Consider the following 23,388-nt stretch of genomic DNA (forward strand, 5'->3'; position numbering starts at 1 on the left):
GAAATTTGATGTCAGCTTAGACATTTCAGCATCATCTTCATGGTTAAAGGAAATTCACTAAATGTCCAGTACATTTGCTTTTCAGACTAACTTCAGAGACAAATAAAGATGGGTTGGTATTAGATGAGGCTACATCTCGGGACTCGGTACACCCAGGAAAATGGCACCACATCATGTTCAGCTACATAGAGGCTCTGGAAAACACAGACAATGTGGATCCAAACCTTGTTGGCAGGGTAATTTTCTTCACTTCAAATATCAAATCTCTTTTGACTGAATATTCACAGCTGTAGAAACTAAGTGTGGGTCAAACACATATACCTGGAAATCTCACTAAATACATACCAGATTTTAGAGGATTTAATTTTGGCATTATTAGCAAGGGTGCCAAGTTCGCTAAAATTAAATATCGCTAAAAATTAATTGTGCTTTAATTGTAATAGTTTCTTTAGAGAGCTTTCTAAAATCGCTAAAATTACATCTCACATATATTTCATATGCTGTATGTATCATATTAAAATGCTAAGCTTGTGTTATTTTTATTGTTTCCATGGTAATTGACAGCTGACCTTAACCATTGATGGGTGGCAGAGACAGGAAATCAGACTAGATCAGCCCAACCCCTCGGTCAAGGTCGAGACACTGGAGGGTAAAGGCAGACTCTGTGTGGGTCATGTTTATGATGAACTGAGAGAAATGACCAACTTCTTACCTTGGCAGATGGGCTCTCTATCAGTGTTCAGAGGTAAGCAGACATTTTTATTAATTTCTCAGGCAAACACAGAATGCAATAAGTTTGGCTGGTATAGATTTGATATTCTTGTGTTTTAGGTGTAGATATCAGTGAGGAGGAATGTTTGTATTTGTATGCCCTGGGTCCTAGCTGTAGGAATGTCAGTAAATGTGACGGCCCAGAACAGCCCATCTCCTACTCCACCTTTATCTCCAAACAGCTGATCCAACACTCCAACATCTCACACGATACCCTGGTGGGACTCAGACAAGTAGACAGGGATCAACTCAGGGTGAGTGTGACTCAAACATCAAATTCATAGTACCGAAAACTTACATGTATATGCTGTGTGAGGAAATAGTTTATCTTATGATGCATTATTTAGTTGTCAGATCCTTGTTTGGAAATTAAAATATGAGAAAGCATATCATAAATTACAGTCAAACCCCATGATCTAGGACACATTGGAACTGAGAAATAACTTGAGGGATATTGGGGTTAAAATACATTAAGAAAAGGTGTTTAGGATTTACAACTCATTTCAACATTTCCATTCTGTTCAAGATATTGTTTGAAATACCAAAGTTCAAATGTATATGCATTGATCAAAACTGTACTAAAAAAAGATTTTAACCATTTAACCTGGATTGTAGATGAGGATTATGTTGCACTACAGCGGGGGCACTCCTGGCCAGGTCCTTCTGTACGAGTCCGCCCTGAGGTCAGAAATCCCGGCCCTGATGGCAGGTAACCTAGGGATTCCCCAGCCTCAGTCTCTCTTGTTGTGTCAGCAGCCATTGCTGACCGGTGTGATGACTCATGGGAAGGTGGTCACCAAGCTTTGTTATGGACTGGAGAAGGCTGTGAAGGAAGTGGGAGGCATGGAGGCCATTATGTATCTAGTGGCAAAGGTACTACATCCACTGTGTTAAGTAGGGAACTGTGTCTAAGTATTATTATAGCAGAATGTCAATTTGTTTAAAGTTAGTAATTTCTCTGACAACCTCTACTTTGTACAGACATGGTTAACTGGACATATTTTACATCATTTTCTTAAAACTAGAGAATTTTAAACAAATAAAGGGAATCTCAATTCATGAATTACAGATTCACTGAAGATAATATACATTGTGCATCCATAGTAAACTTGTCTAGGATAAGCTGATTTGGTTACACTAAACTTGTACTTCTTTCTGGTTTTTGTTTTGCAGACTGTGGAAGACAACCGGTATGACAACCATGAGAATGACAGATCAGAGGAGAGGATTCAGTCTAAAGCCTTACAGCTTCTTTTCTCTGTGGTCAACTTCTCACCAGACTTAGACAACGACTATACTACAGCCAATGGAAACAAACTTCTGTCTAAAGTCCTGACCACTTCCAGGGGAATTCTGGGATACACCACACTCAAGGTCTTTTGCCAGTTTTAAATATGGCAAAATAAATCACATTTTTTCATACTTGTCTGTCAGTAAGAAAACAGTAAAAAGTGACATAATTTGGCTTTCGATTATGATGCTTGATTCTTTTGCAGGTGCTTTTTGATGCGTCCACCACGGAGTCCATCTTTAGGTTTGACACTGACACTGGTAACCTTGTAATGAGAAGGAAGAACGAGGCAGTGGTTACCAGGGCGACAGTGATTGAGGAGCTGATCCTCAACTGGAGGATCTGGGAGGGAGCTGAGGAGGGGGTCCTGGATCTGCTGTTTAGGGGGCTTGCCTCGCTGATAAGGGAGGACCACTCTCACCAGGCCTTCAACATCAAGCAGTTCCACTCTGTGTGTGTTGTGGACAAGATATTTAACATTTATCAGGTGACTTCATGTGTAATTGAGTTTTGTTCATGAAAATTAATGTTGTACTGTAGTACGAATTCTAGGGAGGGGTTAGAACATGTACATGCTTCTTTAAAAATACATGTATGAAACTAATTTGTTAAAAATGTATATTGTTTATGCAAGTCATAAGATTGTTTGCTCTTCTTTGTTTGGATCATCAATGTTCATTATTGTAATTCAGGAAAGAATTCAAGATGGCTGTCCAGCTTATCCTGTGTCCATTGGTCAATCTGTGGTCAGTATTATAACAAGCATGATGGGAAGCCCACCAGATATGCACATCATTGTGTCTGTGTGTGATTTCCTGTTGTTTGTCCACCCAGCGGCTAACACATACATCAGTTGTTCTCAGTCGGGCTTCTACTTTAAACTGTGGTGGGGTGAGTGTCCAAAATGCTTGTGAATTTAATTGAAGGATGTGGAATAGAAAAGAAAAATAACTGATTAAAAGCATTAAATTCTGTTTTTTAACTGTAGTGTTTTTTTTATGAAGAAAAACTTTGTTTGAATATTTGTTTGTAACGGTTCCATACTTAAATTGTTCACTAATTTAATTGGAGTGAGTTTAGGTTCCTAAATATAATGTTTAGTTTTGCAAGAAGCACTACACGCGAAATATAATTACTCGCCTTTATTTTTATGATGCTGAATTTTTTGTTTATTAATTTAATATGAAGAGCCCATTCGCGATAATAAGTACTTGCGAAAAATAAGGAATCTACAGTATATTAATTTAAATATTCATGGATATGTAAATTAAATCCTAATTGATGGTGCTTCTTTAGATTCAGATAAAGACCAGACAATGAGATCCAGCATGAGTAAAGTCCACACTGTGAGAACACCTTCAACAAGTACCCCCCACACCAAGACCTCTCAGGAACCGGACAAAAAAATTACACGTAATCTCTATTTTTATGGAATTTCAAATGTTTTTGTCATAAAGTACTTTGAAAAGTTTGACATGGGTATAACATTTTCCATGTTCTTGAGTTAACCAGAAAAAAAATTGAAAGTGGGTGGTATTTGTACCTCATAAAATTTCCCTGAGGTTACAAATATTTTACTCAAATACTTGTACATGTACATGTACATTTACTTTAAAAAATTTAATGTCATTTTAGAGGCGGATTCTGCGAAGAAGAAACTGTTTAAGGAAGATGATACAGTGTTCAAAGAAGAAGAAGCATATCCTCCAGTCAAAGTGTTACACCACAAACAAGGCAGCTGGATGGAAATAATCACCCCTGAAGAATTCAAAACTCATCAGGAGGATGTTACACCTTCAGAAAGTTTAGATCCCCCCATTTCTCCAGAGGAGGCAAAGCCAACAGCAGAGAATAATAAACAAGACTTTGGAAAACTAAACAAGCAAGGTCTCTCACTGAGCACAGGAAGGACTGAAAACCAGATGAAGGATGGGAACCAGTCAGCTTCTGATGCCGTGGTGATTGACAGTGAACAGATGGAGACCGTGTCAGATCTGGAGGGGAGCAGTGGCTCCACCTACCACAGCAGCCACCTGCCGACCCCCACTGACCTTGACAGTGAAACCTACATTCAGTTTGAGAATACCTTTACAAAGTCTGTGTCATCATACACTTCAGAGGAAATCCACCACGACGACGAAGGACTGATTGTACAGAAGCCAGATGTCCATTTTGATGAAAAAGCAGAAGAGAATGACTTTGAACGGGGGCTTATTGCTGTCTGCATAGGTGAATATTTATTTTTTTTTTTTTCAATTGAAGTGCCATTGTAATTAATCATGGTTTTTGAGATATGAAATCCTGTACCATTAGAGAATTTTTCTCCAAAATTGACCAGTTTCCTGAAAAATGGGTATTCATATAAATCTGACATCTAAAGCATTTACTTTGCCCCCGACTTCTTATGAATACTTAGTGGATGAATTATCTTGTTGTAGGATTGTTGAACACCTTGTCCAATGTAGTGATCAACATGCCTGATACCATGGTAACCAAAGTTCTGCAGAATGTCATTAATACAGATATACTGATCATTATGGCTCACAGTAACTCTCCTGAAGTCAGGACATGTGTGATTAAGGTAAGAACAATACAGATGTGTGATTAAGGTAAGACTGATACAAGCAAGTTAAATGTAAATGGGTTTATTTAGTTAAATCTAGACCAGTGCAATGCCATAAAAGAAAAGCTTTTATTGTAAATTTAGTGATTTTTCAGGGAAGTAAGACATGTTAATGTATTACTTTTTTAGTTGCTGAGTAGCTATTTATTCCGAGCTCCCCCAGAGCAGGTGTCGGACTTCCTGAAGAAGGAGAGTTTCCACCTCCTGGGGGCCCAGTTTTACCAGTACCCATCTCACACTGAGCAGTTGGAGGAGTCCATCTCACTCATACTCGGCCTGAGATTTACTTTTGACTCGGAGTATGTTGTTACATTGAAATACTGCTAGTAGTTTATTAAGAGTCAAAAGCCTCTCGATTTCTTTAGCTGAAGAATATTTACTACTTATACAACTACATGTATTTTCATGTTATTTCTTAGCATGCTTACATTTGATACCATTCTGTTTTATATGAGTTCATATAAGAAATATAAACTTAAGATTCAGATAATTTTTATTTAATTTCTTTTGGTTTCTTTAAGCAGAGATATTGAAATAACATTAAGCATCCAGGAATGATAATATGAATCTTTGAATTACAGTTTGGAGATTAATACTCTTGAGATGACTCCTGTCCAGCAGTCAGCTGTTGTTCTTCTTCTGTCTCTACTGGAAAATACTCTGTGGGATGTAGCTCTCTGTCATAATGCCCTCATCACAACTAAAAAGGTAAAAGCAATGGCCCTCATCATGACTAAAAAGTAAAAATAATGGCCCTCATCACAACTAAAAAGGTAAAAATACTGCCCTAATTACGACTGAAAAAAGGTAAAAATAATGGCCCTCTTCATGACTAAAAAGTTAAAATACTGTAGACGTACTTTTTTCCATGAGGTCATAATTCCGCGGAATCTCAATTTCTGTTTAATAAGCAGGTAAAAAATTACACGGATTTTCTAGATTGCCACTATATGCCTTACATTTACATTAAGTCCGCTTAGACAAATTTTCGCGGAAAATTTGTGACTGCGTACATAGCGTAAATTAATACCACACAGAAAAAAAGTACTTCTACAGTAATAGCCTCATCACAACTAAAAAGAAAAACGTAATAGCCTCATCACAACTAAAAAAAGTAAGATTAATGCCTTCATCACAACTAAAACTTATACTGACAATCAATTTGAACTAGGTTTCTTGAAAATCAATTCTTTCTCAACCACACATAGCAGCCATTGTTTCTTAAAATGAAAATTCATGTGACAGAATGTTGTTTCAGATGTTTGAGAGCAGTTCTGTACTTGGTTCACTGATGTTGGAGGCGGGTCTGACTGAGGTGCTCACTAACATGCTGGCCAGGATCCACCGACTCTCCTCAAGGTACGACAATATTAAGAACTGAGATACATCTGAACATAAGTGACTTAAACATCTATATTTCAATTACCATAAATCTACTGAAGTGATTTGAAAGTCCAAACAGTTTTTCTTTATTTTAACATCAATGTTTTGAATCTTTTACATTTCCAACTCCATCAAGTTCGAGTTAATCAGATTTAAATGTATTTGCTCCTTAATAGTAACTATTTATCTATCATACTTTATTGTCTACTGGATGTGATGGTGTTATCACCCTGGATTACCTTTCAGGAGTACTGATATAGTCGGAAGAGATGAGCACCAGATCTGTGTAGAAGATCTACAGAATCTGATCTGTGTCATCGCCTGTAGGGAATTCAGGTAAAAAAAATACGTACATTACAACCCACAGTGTTTTAATCAGAATCAGTCATAGATAAACAAATGTATGGTAATACCTTTTTTTTTGGATGAAACATTAAGCATTATTTTTTTGTGTGTCTAGTGCTAGCGGAGGCCATCATCTCCAGCAGTTTGATGATCTTCGATATTTACTGCGGCAACTGGAGACCAAAGAAAAGACTGAGTTTGGTAGGATTAAACATTTCAAACCAATATTTCAAACCAATATATATATATATAATATATACCAAATTGTTTCTGATTTAGCAGGTGCTTTCATACAAATACCTTTGTTGTTTGTGTTATACAGGGGAGAGCAGCCAGGTGGTACAGAAGCTGAAGAGTCTGCAGTATAGTGTGATCCTGTTTCAGCTCAGTGTGGTGGAGAACGCGGGCCAAGATAAAGTCTACCGTCAGGTGTCAGTACCGGAAAGTCTCACTGAAGCAACTGGTAAGATTCTAGATAGAATGTTCTATCGTTAAAATGATAAATGTCCTATGGACCCGGTTTAACAATAGAATTCGTTCCGTGTATTCACAATGTAGCAAAATAAACATGGGCGATAAGTCGTACTCAGTGCATTTGCTATGAACAATCGAGAGAGTTCCGAACGTAAACATGGCGTGTAAATTTGAAGTGAGAAAAAACATTGAGAAAATTAGTTGAATTTTCATCTTTAGTTGGATTATATTTTAGGTTTAAATACTTACGCAACCCCAAAAAGGTTTGTTATAATTAATTTGGAAGTTATTTTCAGTGCAAATCCTTTTGTATTCTTCAAAGTCGTTTCGGAGCAATTCTGCAATTATTTGCTACATTGCGAGTATATGTGAGGTATTCTAACTGTGGTGAGGGCTTGTACCGAGACACAGTTACAGTTAGATTATTCTAACTAGTAAGATTCCCCTCTTTGTACCAATTGTACCTATTTTGATTCAACACTTTTAAAGTAAAAATGCATGTTGTACATTTGTTTAGGGGGATGTTATTTTGTCAAAACAATTATAAAATATTTTTCCAAGTTCTTGATTTTTAAACACACTTCCCATGATGATTGTACATTTCACATGATACCTGCACTATTCAGCACTGTAAAATCACCTTTTTTCTCCATAGGATATGCATTTGGACCCATTTTTCCTACCTTCACAAACCGTCCTGAAAACCTCACTGAATCCTTCCCCAAACTGTCAGCTCTCCCTTCATCGTTTACATCATCTGTAGATGTCGACAGCCGATCCAACTATCAGGGAGATTCCGACAGTTCTGCATCGTCTGGGCGTGTGTCTCGTCACCAGTCCTTAGTCAGCAGTCTACCATCAGAGTCAGCCCAGCCTAAACCGGCCAAATCCTCATTCTCTATTGCCAATATGTTTAACAAGTTCAGCTCCAGGAAAAGTCGTCTAATGGTCCTACCGCTGTCCCAGTCGGAAGTGAACGAGAGGTTTAAAAAGCTCCTGACCTCTGCTGTAGACATGATTGTCCATACAGGTATTCCCTCCCTGTCAGGTTTGTCTACATGTTAAAGTCCACATCTATGTCAAGTACTCTTGTTATATGTAATTATTAGTCCTAACATTTAATACTTTTACTTGGTAATTCAAAATAGCCCTTTTAAGTGAGTACAACTTTGTTTTGCAGATAAGGAAGAAGTATCCAAACCAGCTGAGAGGAGGTCCCTGAGCTCACTGTTTGAAGGGTCTGAGCCTGTCTCCGTGGAAACAATCTACATGCGACGATTATTTGATTTTCTGTACAGAGGATTTGAGCATACCCTCTATAACCAGGTATTCCTTATAGGCAGGAGATACAAGTTGTTTTTTTTTTAATCTGTCCATTAGACTGTTGGCCTTAACCCAGAGGCTAATAAACATTTTTGATTAAAGGTCATATCTATCTCAAAGATCATTTTCAAAAGAATAGTAAAATTTGAGAAAGGCTTTGACTTTGGAACCTCTACTTGAAATTTTATTTATTGCCTCAACTTTTTTTCCACCCCGTATGATAAAATTGTATGTTTCATTGTCACAGGACAGAATGTTGTTGAGAACACAGAAGAACCAAGTCATGTGGGGTTTACGAGACACGACAAGGATTCAGGTTTGTCTTAACATTACATTTACATCATTCTATAATTTATTGTTAGACTGGAGTAGTAGAATACAGTGTTTTAAGTTGTCAGTTATATGACCTATTCTTCTGACAGCTGGCCCGACTTCTGGTCTATATGTTATCTACCAGACAAATACTGGAGGACAGGACCTACATACTGTCCTACATTGTCAATGAGATAAAGGGCCTAGAAATCCTCAAGATCCTCATCAATACCTCCACAGAATACGTAAGTCTCCAACCACATCATCAATACCTCCACAGAATACGTAAGTGTACAAACCACATCATCAATACCTCCACAGAATACGTAAGTCTTCAAACCACATCATCAACACCTCCACAGAATACGTAAGTCTTCAAACCACATCATCAACACCTCCACAGAATATGTAAGTGTACAAACCACATCATCAATACCTCCACAGAATACGTAAGTGTACAAACCACATCATCAATACCTCCACAGAATACGTAAGTCTTCAAACCACATCATCAATATCTCCACAGAATATGTAAGTGTACAAACCACATCATCAATACCTCCACAGAATACGTAAGTCTTCAAACCACATCATCAATACCTCCACAGAATACGTAAGTCTACAAACCACATCATCAATACCTCCACAGAATACGTAAGTCTACAAACCACATCATCAATACCTCCACAGAATACGTAAGTCTACAAACCACATCATTAATACAGACTGGATATTAGATCACAGGGATTGAGAGCTTTACTCTAAAAGAGAATAATATGGATTAATAACCAATAAATTTCAATATTTTATCAGTTGGTTTCACTCACTGAAATATGGAATCACATGTTCACTATACATGTACATGTACAGTGGACCCTCATTTATCCGGACGCTTTGGTTCCCAGTCAATTTGTTCGGATATGTGAAGCATCCGGATATCTGAATCACCAGTTAATCAAGACAAAATAAAATTTGAAAATTTCGTTCCGATGAAAAATCGTCCAAACCACATCATCAATACCTGGCGTCCGGATATCTGAAGGTCCACTGTATCTGTTTCCTGTAAAAAAAAAAATTTCACTGTTTATAAAGAGAAAAGGGAAACAGATTCCTAATTTTATCATTGTTTTAAGGTCACACGAGACGTTCCTCAAAATCTGTTTTGTATATCTTCGTAATGTATGAAAAATATTCAAATTTTTAATTACATTCTGATTTCTAAAGCAGTTTGTAAACGTCTTTTAAAAATCCAAACACTTAAACATTTGAAACAGGAAAATTATTTTTCTTCCCAAAAGGATTATATAAGAAATCTACCCCTGGTATCTTGCAGAAATGCCTGGTAAGGTACCTAAATATTTTTTGTAAGTAAACATGTTTAAGTAGCAATACTTCAATGACAAAATCTTGGAAAATTTTATCTATTATTAAGGAACGTCTCGTCTGTCCTTAAAGAAAAATAAGCCATTAATCTTTTATTTTCTGTAATTTCATGTGTCCTAATGCCTGAAGTCTTATGTTATATTTTTTTTCAGGCTCATGAATTGGGTTATTACATGTGGGACCTGCTTGAGAACTGGGGGGACAGTTTAAACAGCCAGCACCGGTCAGATGGATCAAGAATCATGCAGATTCTAAAGAACTGTGACATACCTGTGGTCTCCCCAGGAAAGGGGGAGGAGTGCAAGTCTTTTCTGACAGAGGTAGATATAAAGATTTTTGATGTGATCTGAGGAAAATATAGTTTTAAATGAATTTATGTCAAAGGTATCTTGTTTCTTAGGTGGTATCAGAACTTCCCTGAGTATCAACTATCATGCAGCAATTTTTCTCTACTTCTAACAATAAGCTAACGTAGTGTTACATCCAAGTTTTCTAATATACGAAAAAAAAATTCATAATCAGAGATCTTGACCAAGTCAAAAGGATACTGAAACAGGTGCACAACCACACTGTTTGAGTACAAAATAAGAAACTGTGAAATAATTAGGTTGTCCCTATCTTTAACGTGAATATATATATTATAAGGCATATAGACTAATAAAAAAAGTCATGCAGCGCTGACTTGGGATGCAACTGAACACAGTGCATGGTATTTTATGGATAATTTGTGTTAAGGCAATCTGTATAGTATATTTTATTGAATGAAATTATTTTTAAGGAAAAACTGATAATTGAAGTGAGACTTCAAAAAGGCAGACAGCTATGGAAGAAGAAGAGTGAAGTGAATATTGATAAGTGAGTTCAAATGTACTACTATGTTCTTAAGTTAAACTTTATTGTAATGCTTACAAAACTTAATTGTATGTTAATTTTCAATTTGCATAGTTTTTTGGCAAGAAGCACAATTAAAATCTTTTAAAAAAGAAATAAAGTTTTCTTTCAAAACTAGGGCAGTACATCGCCAGGATAAAGTGTATTCCAGTTTATCAACTCTCGCCATGGAGATGACCCAAAGAGTAACCAAACTACAAGGTCAGGAGAGGAACAAGTTTGTAGAACACATCAAGAGAACTATGACAGAGAAAATTCAGATTAAAAAATCCTGGCAGCAGATAGTCCAAAATCTGACACATGAAAGGTAACGAGATTGTCTAGTGAAATATTTGTAAATTGTACACACAGTTGATAAAGATTTATACATGAACATTTATTGTTTTTTCTGTTTCAGAGCTGTATGGCATGATGCTAAGTCGTATCCAAGGTCATGGCAGCTGGATCCCACTGAGGGTCCAAGCAGGGTCAGAAAGAGGCTAAAGAGGTGCCATCTAGGAATAGAGAAGAAGTTCATCACTCCAGATAATCAGTATAAAATAGGTATGTCCAGTAACTAAATATTTTATTTGTAGAATGAAAATAGATAGAGAGTATAGGTTGGAAGAGCTGTTGATTGCTTCTAAGCATCATAAGTACACTGTAACTTTATTGCTGTTGTAGAGAGTGAAATGGTAGATCCCCCCCTGATCTATTTGTTTGAGGATGACCACCAGACTTCCGACTCAGCAGCTCTGATTTATCAGCTTTACAGGAATGAGAAAATACAGTGAGTGGTTGATCTATTTAATGATTGATTTCGGACATCCTGTAAAAGTGAGGTTGACTAATTGAATACTTATTGTTACAGACATACATGTAAGTGTACAGCTGTGTCGCCGTTCAATGAGAGCAAGGGAGAACTGTTGGTCGGTAAGTCAGCAAATAACCTGCCACCTAAATAAACATGTTCCTTTCTGTTACATTCATTTTGATCATATTTTACTAAGAGAAGTTTACTTATTCTATTTTTCTCTTTAGGAGAGAACAGTATTTTCTTTGTCGCAGATGAAGCAATTTCAGATGCCAACTACACCCAAGTAAGAAAGATACTGCATATAATGATATTCATGTACCAATACATGTATTTGTAGACTGAAAATTTCTCCATATCATAGTGGTGTTCAAGCTTTGAATTCTGAAATATTTTAATTGTGTATAAATGGATTACATTCCGAATTGAAGTAAATGATGTATGGCTAAACTTTTTGTGTTTTGCGCTAGGTATTATTAGGTAACAAAGACCAACTATCAATGACCTGGCCTTATGAAGACATCAGGGAAATTCACAGACGCTGGTTCCAACTCAGAGATGTAGGCATTGAAATCTTCTTGACCAATGGGAAGACATGTTTGTTGGCCTGTCAGAATAACAAGGTAGGCAAATCTTGTTGGAGAAAGAAAAAAAACTTGAGATTATTGATTTTAAAGATAAGTTCTTTATTAAAGATACATTTTTTAAGCTTATATGTCCTAATGCAACTGTTGTAAAATGAATTCTGATTGGCACTAAATTTGAAGCAGTCAAGCCAGCATTTTAAGACTAACTGGTGTCCTGTGTGAAATTATTATCCAGTGTATGGCTTAACATTTTACTTGACTTAGGAGAGGGATGGCTTATACCAGCACCTTCACACACTAGAGCTCCCTAACTATGTAGTACTGGAGGAACTACCTAGAGTCCAGCAGTCCTGGATCGAGGGCAGGATGACAAACTTTGACTATCTTACACATCTCAACAAAATTGCTGGCCGGTCATTTAATGACCTGATGCAGTACCCCATCTTCCCTTTTGTTCTCAAGGATTATTTTAGTGAAAGATTGAACTTATGTGATGAGAAGAGCTTTAGGTATGTATTTTTTTAATTTTGTTTTCATTTTGTAAATTGTATTTACAGAAACATAACCTACAAACTTGTATGTTGACAGAATTGACGAATCAATGTGTGAAATTGGATAGCAAATTTACACATTTTTTTATTGTACAGGAACCTTAGTAAACCAATGTCTGTTCAATTTGAAGAAAAGAAGCAAAAGTACATAGACAACTACAATGTAAGTAACAATTAGCCTTCATTAGATTTACTGAATTGTTTCTGAATTAGAGAATTGTGAATTAGACTAATGATATGAGGATATTATCTGAATGTGGTACATGTATTATACCTCCGTTGATTTGGTTTTTATCCCTCTGTCTTTTTTGTGAGTAGATTCTGAAGCAGGAGAGGGACCGTGGAGAGGGCGCGGATAACTCCTTACTGAGGGTAGAACCTTATCATTATGGCAGCCATTACTCTAATAGCGGCACCGTCCTCCATTTTCTTGTTAGACTTCCACCATTCACCAAAATGTTCCTCAGTTACCAAGGTAATTCAAGTAAAAATGTTTTAACAATTACAGTCACTGTGGTATATGTAACAGAAGTTATGTTAAAATATTTTCTTTATGAATAAGTATGTGTGACAAGATCAAGGCTTGCCTTAGATATTAAATAATATCTAATTTAATCAGGTGCAAGTAGAGCACATAAACAGTGTCGTCAATAAGATTTCATTTATATTTACTTATTTCTATTTTTGTAGATAAGAACTTTGATCTGCCAGACAGAACGTTTCACAGTGTACAGACAGCTTGGCGACTTGCCAGTTTTGAATCAGCTACAGACGTCAAGGAATTAATCCCAGAATTCTTCTTCCTTCCAGAATTTCTGAAAAATAATGAAGGTAAAGGGTCCTTTTCATTGCAAAACATTATTGATAAATCTGTGTTACTCCAACACATGTTTTAAGAAGTAATTTGATATTACTGGTAGGTTTTGACTTTGGTAAGAGACAGAATTTGATGATTCAAGCCTTAGAGTCAGATTACGTCACTAAAAACCTCCATAACTGGATAGATCTGGTGTTTGGATATAAACAGCAGGGAGAAGAAGCAGTGAAGGCCATCAATGTGTTCCATCCTTCTGTAAGTGTTGTCTTTACTCAGGTACAGTCAATGTCAAGCAGTGTTAATGTATTGGTACATGTTTACAAAGCAGTAATGATGCTTAAGAATGGGGATAAAATTTGATGTATGTTAGCTCACCTTGCCGAATGGTGTAATAATGATCACATTTTGTCCGGCGTCCGTCTGTCCGTCTGTAACTGTGATGATTCTCCGGCAAGCATTGGAGTCAGATTACGTCACAAAAAACCTCCATAACTGGATAGATCTGGTGTTTGGATATAAACAGCAGGGAGAGGAAGCGGTGAAGGCCATCAATGTGTTCCATCCTTCTGTAAGTGTTGTCTAAACTCAGATACAGTCATTGTCAATCAATTTTAATGTACAAGTCCAAAGTAAAGATGCTGTGGAATAAAACTTGAAAAATATCCACAATTTATTGAACATTTTTGTATCATGTTATTAAAGGGCACTTTCTTCAGAGGAAACACAGAAGCTTCTGTTACTATACTCTATCTGTTTAATTTCAGACCTACTTTGGAATGGACATAGATAGTGTGACTGATCCACTACGGCGCCATGCTCTGAAGACAATGGTTAAAACCTACGGTCAGACCCCCAAACAGCTGTTTAAGTGGTCTCACCCTCAGAGAAATTCCCATCAGGACACCCCTAACATCATCTCGCAGCTGTTCTCCACAGCGTCCATCACAGCAGAGGTACCAGTTAAACAGATGCCTCAGCTTCCTTATGTAGTGAGTCCCTCTCCTGTTCCTAGATGTGGTCAATTTTAACCAGGCCGGGCACTGGCATTATGGTCAATTTAAACTAGGGTCGGCCTCTGGCGGTCAATTTTAACCAGTAACCTGGGTCAACCTCTGGCATTATAGTCAATTTTAACAAGGGTCTGCCTCTGGCTTTATGGTCAATTTCAACCAGGGACAGCCTCTGGCACTATGGTCAATTTTAACCAGGCTGGGCACTGGCATTATGGTCAATTTCAACCAGGGACGGCCTCTGGCTTTATGGTCAGTTTCAACCAGGGTTGGCCTCTGGCTTTATGGTCAATTTCAACCAGGGTCGGGCACTGGCATTTATAGTCAATTTCAACCAGGGTTGGCTTCTGGCATTATGGTCAATTTCAACCAGGGACAACCTCTGGCATTATCACATAGTAAGTCACCTAGCTGAACAAAAACAACAAAGCTTCTTGTAGAATCATTATAAGTCTAGAATATAAAAAGTCAACTTCAGAGATCAAAATCTTGTTATTAAGCATAAAACAACTCCCCTGTTTATTATGCATAACAGCAATGCTTATTCTCACTCTACCTGCTTTTTGCACTATAATTGTTTCTGAAGCACTTTTTTGTTTTATGACTTGAGGTATCACTCTAAAAATGACATTGTTTCTATTTTTAGCCTAGCCCCTTGAGCAGTGTGAATGGTATGAAGTGGGGTGTGTATGTGGGATCTAGAAATTTAGCTCCCCCAGAAATTATCTGGCAGGGTCGATACAACGCTGTAGTGGCCAGCCTGACTGCTTTCCCTACCGGTGAGGTATTTGGGGTCGGGGAGAAATGCCACTGTCTCACCATGCTCAGCAAACAAAAAGGTATCAAACCAGAGTCCAAATGCTTTGTAAAATTTTATACAATGTATATGTATACATATTTAGCTGTAAAAAAAAATGATTTGTGAATTAGATTCTGCATTAAACTGTGATCATAATTTTTTGCAGTGTCTACTATCTATAATTCCACGGATGTTATTTGGGCTGCCATTCTAGACTGGAAAGAAGATGATGGCATACTGAGAATTCGTCAGGTGAAAAAAGAGAATCCACCCATTAATCTTCTATCCCACTCACCGTTTGAACAGGTATATTTTCAATCAGTAATTTTCTTTCAAATAAACATATATTTTACGATATTTCCCCCTTTTCTACTGAGGTTTAATGAGTTGATCTGATACAGGTAACGTGCTGTGCCTCTGTACCGGACTGCCGTCTGCTGTTTGTGGGGGGAACTAGTGGAACCATAACTATCTACAACACTGTGTTCAATCAGGCAAAGGTAAACTTACTATCACTCCTACCATACAGGAAAACAGAAACAAACTGTTGAAGGGGAACTAAGTTCATGTCATTTTATGTTTACAGGAAAGTTGTCTACAAATCAAAGGCAGCCGCCAGGTGCTCCACGGTCACACGGGGAGTATAAACTCTCTGGTGGTGTGTAAGCCGTATAGTGTGGTGGTCAGTGGCAGTGAGGACGCCACCTGTATCATCTGGGACCTCAACAGGTCAGGGGGGATTCATTCTTCAGTGTCATTCATAACTACTGATTTGAAACAAAATTTTGATGAATAAAAGCCTTGTGTATATGTTATATGACATTTTACCATCCTATGGGAAAATATTCTTTATTAAATATTTACATCTACATTCAGTGATTTAGGATCTGTTGTTATTTTTACAGGTTGTGTTATGTGAGGTCCATTACCAGTCATTTGTCACCTGTTAAAGTCGTGGCTATCAGCAGTACCCTGGGAGATATTGCCTCGGTCAGTCAGAAGGGACCGGGCAGTCAGTTAATGCTCCACTCCATTAATGCCACACCCATAGCCAGGAGTGTGACCCTGGAGAGTTCTATAAACTGTCTGTCCTTCTCCACGGCCCCCGAGGGTCAGTCTGTCAACATCCTGGCCGGCGGTATGGATAACGGAATCATCAGGTAAACAGGCCAGATTTACTGTCATTAGATAACTTGGCTCTAATGACAAGTGTGGTAAATGTAGAAAATAAATTTTGTGTATCAGTATATAATTTATTTGAATACTTTCTTTCAAAATCCAAAATAACTGTTATTATTTAGATATACAGCAATTTACCCATTGAAAGAATTGATACGTTTTTGATGGCATTGTATTGATTCTAAGTACATACTTGTAATATTGAGTTTTTAGCTCTACTGGTCAGAGACCAGAAGAGCTTATGCGATAGTAATGTGTCCGTCGTCCGTCCGTCTGTCTGTCTAGCTGTCTAGCTGTCCGTCCGTCTGTCTGTCTGTCTGTAAACAATTTTTCAAAATGCTACTCCTCCTACAGTTTTGGTCTGATTTCAATATAACTTGGCACACAAGTAGACTACACTAAGATACATAATTCTGTATATCGGTTTTTTATTTTGATGAACGGTGTTGCCTTGGTTACTAAAAATAGAAATTTCTGTGAAATTCTTTCAAATTGCTACTCCTCCTACAGTTTTGGTCTGATTTCAATATAACTTGGCACACAAGTAGACTACACTAAGATACATAATTCCGTATATCGGTTTTTGATTTCGATGAACCATGTTACCGTGGTTACTAAAAATAGAATTTTATGTTAAATTCTTTCAAAATGCTACTCCTCCTACAGTTTTGGTCTGATTTCAATATAACTTGGCACACAAGTAGACTACACTAAGATACATAATTCTGTATATCGGTTTTTGATTTCGATGAACGGTGTTACCATGGTTACTAAAAATAGAAATTTCTGTGAAATTCTTTTAAAATGCTACTTCTCCTACAGTTTTGATCTGATTTCAATATAACTTGGCACACAAGTAGACTACACTAAGATACATAATTCTGTATATCGGTTTTTGATTTTGATAAGCGGTGTTGCTATTGTTACTAAAAATAGAAATTTCTATGAAATTCTTTCAAAATGCTACTCCTCCTACAGTTTTGGTCTGATTTCAATATAACTTGGCACACAAGTAGACTACACTAAGATACATAATTCTGTGTATCAATTTTGATTTCAATGAACAGTGTTGCCCTGGTTACTAAAAATAGAATTTTCTGTGAAATTCTTTCAAAATGCTACTCCTCTTACAGTTTTGGTCTGATTTCAATATAACTTGGCACACAAGTAGACTACACTAAGATACATAATTCTCTGTGTATCGGTTTTTGATTTCAATGAACGGTGTTACCGTGGTTACTAAAAATAGAATTTTATGTGAAATTCTTTCAAAATGCTACTCCTCCTACAGTTTTGGTCTGATTTCAATATAACTTGGCACACAAGTAGACTACACTAAGATACATAATTCTGTGTATCGGTTTTTGATTTTGATGAACGGTGATACCGTGGTTACTAAAAATAGAAATTTCTGTGAAATTCTTTTAAAATGCTACTTCTTCAGTTTTGGTCTGATTTCAATATAACTTGGCACACAAGTAGACTACACTAAGATACATAATTCTGTATATCGGTTTTTGATTTTGATAAGCGGTGTTGCTATTGTCACTAAAAATAGAAATTTCTATGAAATTCTTTCAAAATGCTACTCCTCCTACAGTTTTGGTCTGATTTCAATATAACTTGGCACACAAGTAGACAACACTAAGATACATAATTCTGTATATCAGTTTTTGATTTCAATGAACAGTGTTGCCCTGGTTACTAAAAATAGAATTTTCTGTGAAATTCTTTCAAAATGCTACTCCTCCTACAGTTTTGGTCTGATTTCAATATAACTTGGCACACAAGTAGACTACACTAAGATACATAATTCTGTGTATCAGTTTTTGATTTCGATGAACGGTGTTGCTGTGGTTACTAAAAATAGAAATTTCTGTGAAATTCTTTCAAAATGCTACTCCTCTTACAGTTTTGGTCTGATTTCAATATAACTTGGCACACAAGTAGACTACACTAAGATACATAATTCTGTATATCGGTTTTTTATTTTGATGAACGGTGTTGCCTTGGTTACTAAAAATAGAAATTTCTGTGAAATTCTTTCAAATTGCTACTCCTCCTACAGTTTTGGTCTGATTTCAATATAACTTGGCACACAAGTAGACTACACTAAGATACATAATTCCGTATATCGGTTTTTGATTTCGATGAACCATGTTACCGTGGTTACTAAAAATAGAATTTTATGTTAAATTCTTTCAAAATGCTACTCCTCCTACAGTTTTGGTCTGATTTCAATATAACTTGGCACACAAGTAGACTACACTAAGATACATAATTCTGTATATCGGTTTTTGATTTCGATGAACGGTGTTACCATGGTTACTAAAAATAGAAATTTCTGTGAAATTCTTTTAAAATGCTACTTCTCCTACAGTTTTGATCTGATTTCAATATAACTTGGCACACAAGTAGACTACACTAAGATACATAATTCTGTATATCGGTTTTTGATTTTGATAAGCGGTGTTGCTATTGTTACTAAAAATAGAAATTTCTATGAAATTCTTTCAAAATGCTACTCCTCCTACAGTTTTGGTCTGATTTCAATATAACTTGGCACACAAGTAGACTACACTAAGATACATAATTCTGTGTATCAATTTTGATTTCAATGAACAGTGTTGCCCTGGTTACTAAAAATAGAATTTTCTGTGAAATTCTTTCAAAATGCTACTCCTCTTACAGTTTTGGTCTGATTTCAATATAACTTGGCACACAAGTAGACTACACTAAGATACATAATTCTCTGTGTATCGGTTTTTGATTTCAATGAACGGTGTTACCGTGGTTACTAAAAATAGAATTTTATGTGAAATTCTTTCAAAATGCTACTCCTCCTACAGTTTTGGTCTGATTTCAATATAACTTGGCACACAAGTAGACTACACTAAGATACATAATTCTGTGTATCGGTTTTTGATTTTGATGAACGGTGATACCGTGGTTACTAAAAATAGAAATTTCTGTGAAATTCTTTTAAAATGCTACTTCTTCAGTTTTGGTCTGATTTCAATATAACTTGGCACACAAGTAGACTACACTAAGATACATAATTCTGTATATCGGTTTTTGATTTTGATAAGCGGTGTTGCTATTGTCACTAAAAATAGAAATTTCTATGAAATTCTTTCAAAATGCTACTCCTCCTACAGTATTGGTCTGATTTCAATATAACTTGGCACACAAGTAGACAACACTAAGATACATAATTCTGTATATCAGTTTTTGATTTCAATGAACAGTGTTGCCCTGGTTACTAAAAATAGAATTTTCTGTGAAATTCTTTCAAAATGCTACTCCTCCTACAGTTTTGGTCTGATTTCAATATAACTTGGCACACAAGTAGACTACACTAAGATACATAATTCTGTGTATCAGTTTTTGATTTCGATGAACGGTGTTGCTGTGGTTACTAAAAATAGAAATTTCTGTGAAATTCTTTCAAAATGCTACTCCTCTTACAGTTTTGGTCTGATTTCAATATAACTTGGCACACAAGTAGACTACACTAAGATACAAAATTCTATATACATGTATCAGTTTTTGACTTTTATGAACATTATATATTGCTTTGGTTACTAAAAATAGAAATTTCTGTTAAATACTCTCAAAATGCTACTCCAAATACAGTTTAAGTCTGAAAATAATATAATGTGGCATGCAAGTAGACTATACTAAGAACATAAAGAAACTTAATCAAGGATCATTATTCTTTTTTTTATTGTTCTGGTAAAGTTTCAATTTCCAACTGCTTAAGAACTTTTCTCTTCCTTTGCTTTAAGTACAAACCAGTAGAGCTTCAGTCTCGACAGAGACTTCTGGTTTTAATGAGCATTAATTTATGCAATCTTTATTACTACTTTGACAAGCTTTAAGTACTAGCATTTTGATCTGATTATTTTGTCAGACTCTGGAGCAGTATGGACTTGACAGTGCTTAGAGATCTGCAGACCGAGAATCTCATGCACAAACCTGTGATCAGGTAAGATTCCAAGCAGGTGCTCTTTTATCTTGTGTCTAAGTCACAAGTCATGTACTTTAAAATTACATATTTTCGAGAGGTAAAATTTTCGTGGTTTGAGGAAATATTTTGGATCATGGTTGAAGAATTGTTCAGTAGTAATATATGTGAAAAATTGCATTTCATGGTGAACATAAATTTGTGGGTGTCTTCATACCTTGAAAACCACGAAAATTAAACCCCCATGAACTTAGTGATTTCACAGTATTAGACATACTGACACAGGAAGATGGTTTACTCAATGAGCCGTCATGGTAAATGTTGGGAAAAATTATGATACAACTTGAGCTACTAAAGAAATTAAAAATGGATGATTACACATGATATCTTTTATTATGGTACACTTAACATTTGCTAGAGAGTTACAAGTCACTAATTTCATATCTGTAGACATAAATGAAGCCATTTTTGCCTCCAATCCATAATGTGTTTAGAAACATGGACGTTGACCATAGTCCCTCCTCACTTCTGATTAGATACGTCAGAAAATCACCATTCTCTTTCAGCAGGTGCACACACATATTGCCACAATCACTTAACAAAATGTTGCCGGCAGAATCACAGCAGATTCCTCTCGGATCAAACTCCGATTGGTTTGGACCATTTCCCTTATAGCGATATCTGAGTTTGCCCGATGAGGAAAGTACACACAGCTGTCCATTGTCAATTGCTGTTCGATCAATCACACAGATATCCCCGTTTGTATTTACTGATACCCTGTAAGGGTATAGAAATAAAGTTGTCTTTCCATTTTCCTCATACTGGTAAACCTTTTTGGTCTTTCCACTACTTGATAGAAGCAAGACAACACTTTTCTTTGGTTGCCTCTTGGTGAAGAGTTCCTCACTGAAGGCTGTGGCATCTATAGCAGTGACAAGGAATCGTTCCTCTGCTGTGGCACAAATCCCAACAGGGAACAAGGGGGATAAGTCTGCCAGCTTGATGACTTTGTTGGTGGACATTTCACTGATGTTGGCTTTTGGGGGAGAGATTTTCATCACGGAATGCCCTGCATGCCACGTGTATATGTGGACTCCATTGCTTAAAGTGATAAAATCATCTGGTATATGATCAGATTGGGTCTCCCCAAACATACACCCATTCTCTGCGTTTCCGTTGTCAATGTTGAGCAGTACGTTTTCTGGGGACCTGAATTCCCTGTACCAAGCTTGTGTGTCTGATATCGGAGATATGTACTTTATCATTCTGCTTCCTTTCTTGGCTTCAAATATTTTTGTGACTCTGACTTTGTCATACTTCAGGAATATTTCACCTAAAATAGACTGCAATATATTCTCATCCTTTTTACCCTCCTTGAATTCAATCTGTTGCAAAGTTAAGTCTTGTTCAGAGAGTTGTAAAGGGTCGGGTACAGATTCCACATTTTTCTTTAGCTGTAGTAGTTTGGACAAATCTATGGTTTTACTCTCTTCTTCTATGTCTTTCATACTGGATTCAAACTGTGATAGGTACACTTCTATTTCCTTTTCTTTGGCATCTAATTTTTCTTCATTCTCCACTTTGATTGATTTACAATACTTAACTAACTCAGAACAAATTCTCTGTAAAGTTTCTGTGACAGTTTCAGTGTGTGTTAGAATTTTCTCTGTTTTTTCTTCTACAAGGTTTTCATTTTCCTGCCTCAGCTCTTTGATTCTCTGGATTTCGGCCTGCAGCCCGGGAACCCTGTCTTGTCTGACCACACTGCACTGTTCCTTCAGCTCCAGTTTGATACGGTCCAGTACCTTCACTGTTCTGCTCCAGTCATGAGAACTGTGTTCCTGTTGTCCACATATCAAACAAATTTCTTCTTCACAGTCCACACAAAACATGTCCAGCAGGTCACCGTGGTCATGACAAGTCTTCAGGGCTGCCTGAGCCTGTGTATCACTTAAAGCTGCCATTATATAATCATTAGCCAAACTATTTCACACAAATAAATCATCATTCTGAAATCCATGCATGCTGCATACTTTCCTGTTCTAAAATCAATTTTAACTGTTCTATATTCAGCTTCAAAGCCTTTTAATTTTGGGAAACATAGCTTTGAGGAAGGAATAATGAGGAAATACACTTGGTTACAGGAAGTTGTACCTATTTTATATGTATATCCTGTAGATTTTTAGTTTTGGAGTAATAGGCTATTGATATACTAATTCAGTCACAGGATATATTAAATAAGTTTGTAGATAATGACAAAATATTTATGTTTGCATAGTTTAATACAGTTTCAGACTGAAAAAATAGCCATGAAATACCTACTTACAGTTATACCATAGCAGCTGGCATGTAGCTTAGTTTTCACAAATGGTCTATAAAAATTCCATACCAAATTACATGTATCAGAAAATTCTATTCTCAAATAAAATTGATGGGAAAAGGGGGCAGTTCACATTGTTAAATACACTAGTTTATGTGTAATTTCATGCAGATTGAAAAAAATACAGTATTTTGTATAATTCTAGGAAGATCATAGAAATGATACACATTTTAATTTGTGTATGAGAAATGATGTTACAATACTAGTAAATAAAGTTTTTAATTAAGTCCATGTTATAATTTCCTATTTCAATCTTTTTCAGTTTGACCTTCACTAACGACTCTTCTCGCCTCTACATGACTTCTTCTGATGGAACAATTACAGTATGGGAGTCGCCTCCCTTTGGTCGGATCAGACCAAACAACCTGCTCCTTCATTTATAAACAGACAAGAAAACCTTCTTCATATCTAAAGTCATGAACAGTCGTGCCATCTCTCCAGCTAGAGGGTATTTCTTGTTAATGCAACACATCTCAGAATTTTCAGTAAAATTACCTGTACTGAAATAC

The 23,388-nt window shown here is 36.4% G+C and overlaps 1 protein-coding gene across 1 annotated transcript in view; it reads left to right on the forward strand.

Annotated features, from left to right (window-relative positions):
- LOC134235960 (lysosomal-trafficking regulator-like) overlaps positions 1-23,388 on the forward strand; it is a 49,139-nt gene that overhangs the window by 25,051 nt on the left and 700 nt on the right. Inside the window, exons 13-53 of the mRNA XM_062718137.1 lie at positions 86-236; positions 565-745; positions 832-1,025; positions 1,387-1,644; positions 1,945-2,145; positions 2,268-2,549; positions 2,755-2,953; positions 3,359-3,475; positions 3,698-4,291; positions 4,501-4,643; positions 4,815-4,984; positions 5,267-5,393; positions 5,944-6,044; positions 6,315-6,404; positions 6,529-6,614; positions 6,736-6,876; positions 7,543-7,917; positions 8,068-8,213; positions 8,458-8,526; positions 8,633-8,767; positions 10,058-10,225; positions 10,684-10,760; positions 10,915-11,103; positions 11,194-11,339; positions 11,460-11,565; positions 11,647-11,708; positions 11,817-11,875; positions 12,060-12,212; positions 12,441-12,685; positions 12,824-12,890; positions 13,046-13,202; positions 13,418-13,558; positions 13,648-13,799; positions 14,309-14,533; positions 15,201-15,393; positions 15,520-15,659; positions 15,755-15,853; positions 15,940-16,082; positions 16,259-16,513; positions 20,446-20,520; positions 23,142-23,388. The exon at positions 23,142-23,388 is cut by the window's right edge and continues 700 nt beyond it. Coding sequence (XP_062574121.1) covers positions 86-236; positions 565-745; positions 832-1,025; positions 1,387-1,644; positions 1,945-2,145; positions 2,268-2,549; positions 2,755-2,953; positions 3,359-3,475; positions 3,698-4,291; positions 4,501-4,643; positions 4,815-4,984; positions 5,267-5,393; positions 5,944-6,044; positions 6,315-6,404; positions 6,529-6,614; positions 6,736-6,876; positions 7,543-7,917; positions 8,068-8,213; positions 8,458-8,526; positions 8,633-8,767; positions 10,058-10,225; positions 10,684-10,760; positions 10,915-11,103; positions 11,194-11,339; positions 11,460-11,565; positions 11,647-11,708; positions 11,817-11,875; positions 12,060-12,212; positions 12,441-12,685; positions 12,824-12,890; positions 13,046-13,202; positions 13,418-13,558; positions 13,648-13,799; positions 14,309-14,533; positions 15,201-15,393; positions 15,520-15,659; positions 15,755-15,853; positions 15,940-16,082; positions 16,259-16,513; positions 20,446-20,520; positions 23,142-23,262 — 6,733 coding nt within the window. The 3' untranslated portion in view covers positions 23,263-23,388. The remainder of the gene's footprint in view (positions 1-85; positions 237-564; positions 746-831; positions 1,026-1,386; positions 1,645-1,944; positions 2,146-2,267; positions 2,550-2,754; positions 2,954-3,358; positions 3,476-3,697; positions 4,292-4,500; positions 4,644-4,814; positions 4,985-5,266; positions 5,394-5,943; positions 6,045-6,314; positions 6,405-6,528; positions 6,615-6,735; positions 6,877-7,542; positions 7,918-8,067; positions 8,214-8,457; positions 8,527-8,632; positions 8,768-10,057; positions 10,226-10,683; positions 10,761-10,914; positions 11,104-11,193; positions 11,340-11,459; positions 11,566-11,646; positions 11,709-11,816; positions 11,876-12,059; positions 12,213-12,440; positions 12,686-12,823; positions 12,891-13,045; positions 13,203-13,417; positions 13,559-13,647; positions 13,800-14,308; positions 14,534-15,200; positions 15,394-15,519; positions 15,660-15,754; positions 15,854-15,939; positions 16,083-16,258; positions 16,514-20,445; positions 20,521-23,141) is intronic.

This window comes from Saccostrea cucullata, unplaced genomic scaffold, assembly GCF_032062105.1.
Source record: "Saccostrea cucullata isolate Sc308-1 unplaced genomic scaffold, CSIRO_AGI_Scuc_v1 ctg236, whole genome shotgun sequence".
Classification (NCBI taxonomy): Eukaryota; Metazoa; Mollusca; class Bivalvia; order Ostreida; family Ostreidae; genus Saccostrea; species Saccostrea cuccullata.